Below are 8348 nucleotides of genomic sequence, written 5' to 3'. Positions count from 1 at the left end.
CTGTCACGGAGTGACTGAGACGTGAGACGTGCAGATCCAAGTGCGAAGCTTTATTAACCGACATGGTCAGAAACAGGCAAGGGTCAGACAATGGCAACAGGTATATAGAGGGCAAGACACAAGAATAAACCTAGGGCTAGTGTGGGTCTACGATCGGCGAACAGAATCAACAGGGCGAGACTAGAGAGATAAATCCAGGTACAAGGCAAAGGTCCAGGCAGGGGCAAACAGTATTCGAAAAGGGCAAGACGAGAGGGGGAATCCGAGATACACGCAAAGATCAGGACACGAGAAAACAGACAAGGCAAGACTAAGATAAGGCTATGGAAAAACTAGACAGGCTCCATAGAGTAGCTATCGCTATGAGAGTGATAAACGCTATACAATACTCTGCAGTTTGAAAGGGGAGAGAGTGTGTTATATAGTGAATGTGTGATTGGTTACAGCTGTGTGCAATCAGTGCAATGGATGATGGGATATGTAGTCCGACATGCAACAGTTTGTGTAGTGCGAGAGTCAGTGTAATGGAAGGGTGACCTCTGGTGGTGAGTGAATTGAAGTTCATAGACCGGATTCGTGACAGAAATAATAAACATATTTAAACAAAAAAACTAATAAAAATGACAAAAACACTTGAATGTAAACTTGAATATAAAATTACAATTATAAATAACTAAAATTAAAATGAAAACAACATATAAAAATGAAAACCAATTCAAAACATTAATAAAAACAGTACAACTCGTATCTCAGTGATACCAAGATAACACTGGAATGGAGTGATGGTTATTACAGTTTGTGAAAGATTACACATTTTCATGACGTTTTTATTGGTTTAATAAATAATTTCAGAATATGATCTTGTATGTAGAAAGTAGAATTCACTGCTGTTATTCCCAACAGGACTCCAGCTCTTCTTCATCATCCGACAGCAGCTCCTCATCCTCCTCAGACTCAGACAGCGACGATGACAAGAAGAAGAAGAAGAAGAAGAAGAAGAAGAAGAAGAAGAAAGTAATGATAGAAATGAGCTACCTGGCCTGAAACCTAAATGAATGTGTTTGTGGATTCATTCTTGTCTGTGATTATTCTGCAACAATTAAGATGTCATTTGCTAAGAAAATGAATGTAAATGCAGATTAATCTCTCAATCCTCAGGATTCATCATCATCATCATCATCTTCATCTGACAGTGACGATGACAAGAAGAAGAAGAAGAAGAAGAAGAAGAAAAAGCAGAAGAAGAAGAAGAAGAAAGTGAAGGTCAGATTCACTTATGTACACTGGGGAAAAAAATTGATGTAGAAACATTTTTCACAAATTGCTGGTAGATTTCACAAAGCAATTCCATAACATATAAAATTTTGAATTAAAAACGAATAGTATTTTCTTGTAAAACATATTCCAATCATCTTTGTTTTGGCTGCAACTTTGAAAAAGCATTGTTAGTGTAGTTTCACTGTAATTTCACAGCTGCATGTGAAAAAGTTAGTTTTGTCATTAACAGTTTATTTATTTATTTGCTTATTTCATTCATTCATTTTTATTATTTCCGTTTGTTTTGCTCACATTTCATACAATTTCCCAGCAGCACTCCGAAGTACAAGCCTTTTCTTTTCTTGTTTCTTAAGGATTCATCTTCATCATCAAATAGCTCTTCATCATCATCATCTGACAGTGAGGATGACAAGAAGAAGAAGAAGAAGAAGAAGAAGAAAAAGAAGAAGAAGAAGGTAAAGGTCAGAATGATTCCCATACTTAAATGTAATACAGTATATGTACATATATGAAATTTCCATATGTGAAATATAATGTCATATGAGGTAAAAACGTGTATGAAACCTATTAGAAAGTGGAACTTCATATATTTACATGCATATATATCTAGCCCAAACAAATATGCATGTTTGTGTAAGTGTCATACTTGTTTTGGACATATATGTCATGTACATGTACAGTATATCCATCCAGAAACCCATCAATATCTGTTGATAAATATAAAAGATAGACGTGTTTTAAAAAATGTATTACAAAAACATATATATAAACATACAGATTTTTGTATATATGATGTTTTAATAAAGTTAAATTAAATATATAATTAAAATATATATTGTTGGTTGCTACATATAAAATATCATCATATAGATATTATTAACATATGCACATATACAAATTTAGCAAAATATTTGCTATTTTATATATGTTATAAACTTATATCTTCATCTACCCAGAGAATGTATGCATGTGGAAATTATATATTGCCTTATAGGTGGCATATATGCCAATATCACTCTTAATACATTCAATATACAGTATGTCATATATTACATTTCTGTATGGGTTTATGAAGATTTACCGTGATTTCACTGAATAACTGCTCTGCTCTCTTTTCTCAAAGGATTCGTCTTCTTCATCATCAAGTAGCTCCTCGTCTTCTTCTGACAGCGATGATAAGAAGAAGAAGAAAAAGAAAAAGAAGAAGAAGAAGAAGCATAAGAAAAAGGTAAAATCTCTCACTTTATTAAATATTCACACTGAGTTCATGAGAAATGCATGAATCCAGAACGTATTCGACCTTTTGACCTCCATCCTCAGGAGTCCAGCTCCTCTTCCTCATCCTCATCCTCCGACAGCGACGAGAAGAAGAAGAAGAAGAAAAGTGAGAAAGACAAGAAGCACAAGAAAAAGAAGAAAGACAAGAAGAAGAAAGATGAGAAGAGTAAAAAGGTGATGTTCAGTTTCCTCCATTCAAACCTGCAATCCTGGTTTAACAGCTGGTTAACCTGCATTGCTGCTGGTTAGTGAAGAGCTGGCTTTCTAAAGCAAGTCATTACGAACGAAGCGATTGTACCAGTGTTGTTTTAGGGTCATTGAGATGCTTCTATGGTTGTTATTACACAAAATTGACCCTTATGACTGGTTTTGTGCTCCAGGGTCACATATAATTAAATTCAGGATTTAAAAATGTTGGTCTGAATATTCTGCTTCTCATCTTCTGTCTCATCCAGAGTGTTTTGAATTTGGGTTTTATTTTTATAAAGCGATTGTACCAGTGTTGTTTTAGGGTCATTGAGATGCTTCTATGGTTGTTATTAATATTTTGAATTAGTTTTTATATTTGTATTTTCATTTTAATTTTAAAGTTTTTGCATTTTTATTAGTTTTTTTTTAATGTCTGTATAATTTCTTATATAATTCCTATATATTCTTATTTGTGAGCCTGGAGCACAAAAGCAGTCTTAAGTCGCTGGGGTATTCTGTCTCATCCAGAGTGTTTTGAATTTGGGTTTTATTTTTATATTTTCAGTTTTCAATTTAATTTTAAATTTTAATTAATAATTTTTTTTTATTTTTTAGTTTCTTAGTTTTTTTTTGTGTCCACAAGTTTATCATATGTATGTATATGTATTTATTTATTACAAACTTTTTAAAATGTATGTGAATTTTAAACTCTTCTCATCCAGAGATGTTCTGAATCTGATGGTGCGAGATATATTTTATCTATTGTATTTTATATTTTGTCTTTTTTCTGATGATCGTGTCTTTCGTCTGAATTCCAGGACTCAGGAAAGTCTTCAGGATCAGAAAACGATGATGGCAAGCATGTATGAACTAATCCAAAACTTGCTTATTTTAATCTAACCCCCCACCCCCCCACCGAAATAGTTCCGAAATATTTTGATGGGATTATTTTCTCTGAAATATTGAGGAAATTCAGTTATCCTTACTGACGTCTACAGTGGCTTATATCACACTAACAGATGAGTTTGTTCATTAACCTGAGATGTTTGTATATTTCTCTCACAGCGGTTAAACTGAACCTCTCTTATTCTTATATTCCTCTTCAGAAGAAAGCAAAAACAGATGATAAGGATGGAGAAAACACCTCGCTGAAGACTGAAGGAGAGTCAGGGGGTTTCGGCACGACCGATTACAGTTTTAGAACTGATGGCTCTCAGATTTCTTCATCTCTACTTTACTCCCACCTGCCTTCTGAAACCCTGAGCCGAGCGGAGAGCAGCAGCGCCTCCCGCAGGCCTCTGACCGCCATAGAGAGCCTGATGGGTCATCCTCAGAGAAACACACTGGACAGGGACAGAGTCACGACCAGCAGATACACCTCACATTCCACACCTTAAGAAACACTTACACAAATGATTTTTTGGATTAGAGTGCTGCAGGGATGACTTACTTTTGTAGGCTGAAACGGGTTCCCTTGACAAAAACGCAATAGAAAATATTGCAGAAAATAAGCTCTGTGACCAACTAGAGTTTATGATTCTTACATGAAAACCTTTACAGATGAACAAGTTTTATGAATTTTAAAGCTTAATTACAACTAAACGTTGGCTATAAATTAACTACAACATCAACGCCGTCACCATTAAGCTTCTGACAACTCTTTCAGTCTTTATTTTAAAATATTTTCCCTGAAAGTTTGAGTGAGAATAGTTTGCAAGAGCACGATTATAAACTGTAAAGTCATGAAAGCTTGTTTCAACCACGGAATAAAAAAACATAAAGGTAATTGCAACTTTTGTGCAATCTCACAATTCTGAGTTTTTTCTCTCAATACTAAGAGGTCAGAATTGGGACATATGAACTCAGAATTGCAATAATAAAAAATTCAGAAATGTGAGAAAAATGTCAGAGTTGCAAGATAATTCTGCAAGAAGAAAATCAGAATTGCGAAGGGAAAAATCTGAATTGAGAGAAAAATTTGAGTTGAGAGATAAAAAATTTTGCGAAATAGTCAGAATTGTGACATAAAAAAAGTCAGAATTGTGAGATAAAAACTCAAAATTGCGAGAAAATGTCAGAATTGCAAGAAAAAGTCAGAACTGAGAGAAAACTAAGAATTTTGAGAAATAGTCGGAATTGAGAGAAAAATGTCAGAATTGCGAAGATAAATGTCAGAATTGCGAAGAAAAATGTCAGAATTGCGAGGAAAAATGTCAGAATTGCGAGGAAAAATGTCAGAATTGCGAGAAAAAAGTCTGAATTGCGAGAAAAATGTCAGAATTGCGAGAAAAAAGTCAGAATTGTGAGAAAAAAATCTGAATTGTAAGAAAAAATTCTGAATTGTGAGAAAAAATTCTGAATTGTGAGAAAAATGTCAGAATTGAGAGAAAATTTTTAATTGCGAGATAATAACTAAGAATTTTGCTAAATTGTCAGAATTGTGACATAAAATAAAAATAGTCAGAATTGCGAGATAAAAACTCAAAATTGTGAGAAAAATTTCAGAATTGCAAGAAAAAGTCAGATTTGAGAGAAAAAAATCTGAATTGAGATAACTAAGAATTTTGAGAAATTGTCAGAATTGAGAGAAAAAAGTCAGAATTACAAGAAAAAAAATCAGAAGTGATGAATACCCTCCAAAATAGCAATAGCAAAAATATGTGTTTGAAAATCATTAAATATATATATTTAATGTATTTAATAATATATATATATCCTCCTAAATATACATGTTTATGAGGTTGGTTGCATATTAATTTAACCCTATAAAGCCTTTAACCCTATAAAATGTTTATTTGTACTTTTTATGTAAAGGTCAATAAAATGTTTCATTTCAAATACTGGAATCAATCTTTTAGATATCAGGCTTTATAGGGTTAATTTTAGTTGCTTTTTTTTCTGCAGTCATTTTACTTTTTCCTGCAATTTTTACTTGAATAAGACTCAATATTTTAAACCTTAGATATTTTTTGTATTACATGTTTTATTAATCATTTAACCCACATTAGTTTTTATTGTTGTTTACTTAATAATCACTGCAATTATCAATCATTCATGTTTTTATGCCAATGCAGTTCATCTGAAAATGATTCACAGGAGTGTCTTTATGTGCTGGAATAATCAGTAGCTGAGAGCGTTTATGGAGCAAATGACGTGCATGAAAACCACACCTAGATACTTTCCTGAAGCGCCTCGGGCAGGGGCTGTTTTTAGAGAAGTTCATTTACTTCCTCTCAGGGAGATCTTTCTGGAGGATTCTGGAAACACAAAATGACACTAAAATATCTTCCAATAAATAAAATCAGGGGTATGTGTGTTTATTTCAGCAGGGTCCACTTGTCTTATTGAACATTTAAGCATTTGGCAGACACTTTTATCCACAGTGACTTACAATGCATTCATTTTATAAACTCAATATTTATCACATTAATCACACATAAGTACATGAAACTGAAACAGCTAACGATCATTTATAATGTTAAATGAGTAGTTCCAGTATGTTTCACTGGAGAAATCAATATTATGGATAGAGGACCTGTAATTTAGCTGGAAGCAATGGTTTGAAGTTAAAAAAGCTCCTCAGTGGATGCTCTGCAGTGAATGGGTGCCGTCAGAATGAGAGTCCAAACAGCTGATAAAAACATCACAATAATCCACAAGTAATCCACAGCACTCCAGTCCATCAGTGAACATCTGGAGAAGACAAAAGCTGAAACAAATCCAGCATTAAGACGTTTTTAACTTCAAACCGTTGCTTATGACTAAAATATGAGTCCAGTTACATGAATAAACTAATGCAAAATAGCATTGCATAGTCTTCACTGTACAAATTAAATTTAGACTAATCCTTGTTAAAACTACAAAGGAGCAGTGAGTCATTTTCTCTCTCTCTCTCTCTCTCTCTTTTTCTTCTTCTTGGATTAACATTAAGGACACCGTCAGCAGCTAGTAAATTAGGCGCGGTCCCTTTAAGACACACTTCATGGATCCAATATAATGATAAACATCTTTCTCAACTATTTATGTTCACTTAAAACATAACCGATATTTTTCGAGGATACTCACCAAGACGGGTATTTTGACTTAATTTAGTATGTATTTGCCCATTAAAGCACAAGATGACACAAAAAAGAACTCAGTTCAGTACTGGCGTGCTGTTTTTGTGTGCATACTGTGCACAGAGAGCCTCGTCTCTGACAACAACCGGAGCTTGCTCATGAACGGACAAATACGTCTTAGCAATTTGAACGTTCAAGTGATAATCCACAGCACTCCAGTCCATCAGTGAACATCTGGAGAAGACAAAAGCTGAAACAAACCCATCATTAAGACGTTTTTAACTTCAAACTGTTGCTTATGACTAAAATATGAGTCCAGTTACATGAATAAACTAATGTAAAATAGCATTGCATAGTCTTCACTGTACAAATTAAATTTAGACTAATCCTTGTTAAAAATACAAAGGAGCAGTGAGTCATTTTCTCTCTCTCTTTTTCTTCTTCTTGGATTAACATTAAAGACACAGACAGCCGCTAGTAAATTAGGCGCGGTCGCTTTAAGACACACTTCATGGATCCAATATAATGATAAACATCTTTCTCAACTATTTATGTTCACTTAAAACATAACCGATATTTTTCGAGGATACTCACCAAGACGGGTATTTTGACTTAATTTAGTATGTATTTGCCCATTAAAGCACAAGATGACACAAAAAAGAACTCAGTTCAGTACTGGCGTGCTGTTTTTGTGTGCATACTGTGCACAGAGAGCCTCGTCTCTGACAACAACCGGAGCTTGCTCATGAACGGACAAATACGTCTTAGCAATTTGAACATTCAAGTGATTTAATCCTTTCAAGACTGAGCAACAAGATGAAATAATTTAATTCAGTGCTCACATGCTGTGTTCTGAATTAAGTTCTTTCACTGCCTCTTGAGCTTGAATGCTTTAAAATCGCTTAAATGTTTAAACGAGCAAGGTTTAAAAACAAATGCAAATGACGCGCTGTCTTTCACGCTGACCACGGTTCCCGTTACAGCCGTGGGCCCCTATCTGATGAAGAAACAAACTCATCTACTTCTTGGATGAACATTGTCCACAAATTTTCATTTTTGGGTGAACTGTTCCTTTAAAGGCTGCATCTACACTAGATAAATCACTGTACCAACACAACTCTGGGAACCACAGCCTGTAGTGAGTCACAGATCAAGAATGATCAGAGATACACCTGCGTTTGGGCAAAAACGGCTCATCATTTTGAGCGTTTTAACAAAAGCATTGTACTAAAGCAGGACCACCCATATGAGACACACCCAAAAAACTCTCCAAACTGACGTGAGAAGACCAGACTGAGCTGGTGAGGGAAGTGGTTAAACATAAACTGGTTTTGTTGGTTAATCCTGTTTGTGTCAAAGCCTATTTTAATTCTAAAAAAAAGTATTTAGGTCATTGTTCACATTAACATTAGTGCTAGTTATAGTTTGGAAAATTTTTGTCAATACTAAGTTTGTGTGTGTGTGTGTGTGTGTGTGTGTGTGTGTGTGTGTGTGTGTGTGTGCATTTTTTTTAATTGCATTTATGTATTTATTTGTTTGTTTGTT

The 8348-nt window shown here is 34.3% G+C and overlaps 1 protein-coding gene across 1 annotated transcript in view; it reads left to right on the top strand.

The window, feature by feature from the left end:
* The window catches only part of LOC107725756 (lisH domain-containing protein C1711.05-like), a 32961-nt gene extending 28819 nt beyond the window's left edge, over positions 1-4142 (top strand). The window contains exons 18-22 of the mRNA XM_016535141.1: positions 904-1014; positions 1722-1739; positions 2402-2506; positions 2599-2662; positions 3811-4142. Of these exons, the coding sequence (XP_016390627.1) occupies positions 904-1014; positions 1722-1739; positions 2402-2506; positions 2599-2662; positions 3811-4142 (630 nt within the window). The remainder of the gene's footprint in view (positions 1-903; positions 1015-1721; positions 1740-2401; positions 2507-2598; positions 2663-3810) is intronic.
* Positions 4143-8348: the final 4206 nt, after the last annotated feature.

This window comes from Sinocyclocheilus rhinocerous, unplaced genomic scaffold (assembly GCF_001515625.1).
Source record: "Sinocyclocheilus rhinocerous isolate Xijiao unplaced genomic scaffold, SAMN03320098_v1.1 scaffold215, whole genome shotgun sequence".
In the NCBI taxonomy this organism is placed as follows: Eukaryota; Metazoa; Chordata; class Actinopteri; order Cypriniformes; family Cyprinidae; genus Sinocyclocheilus; species Sinocyclocheilus rhinocerous.
This window is presented reverse-complemented; position numbering and strand designations above follow the sequence as displayed.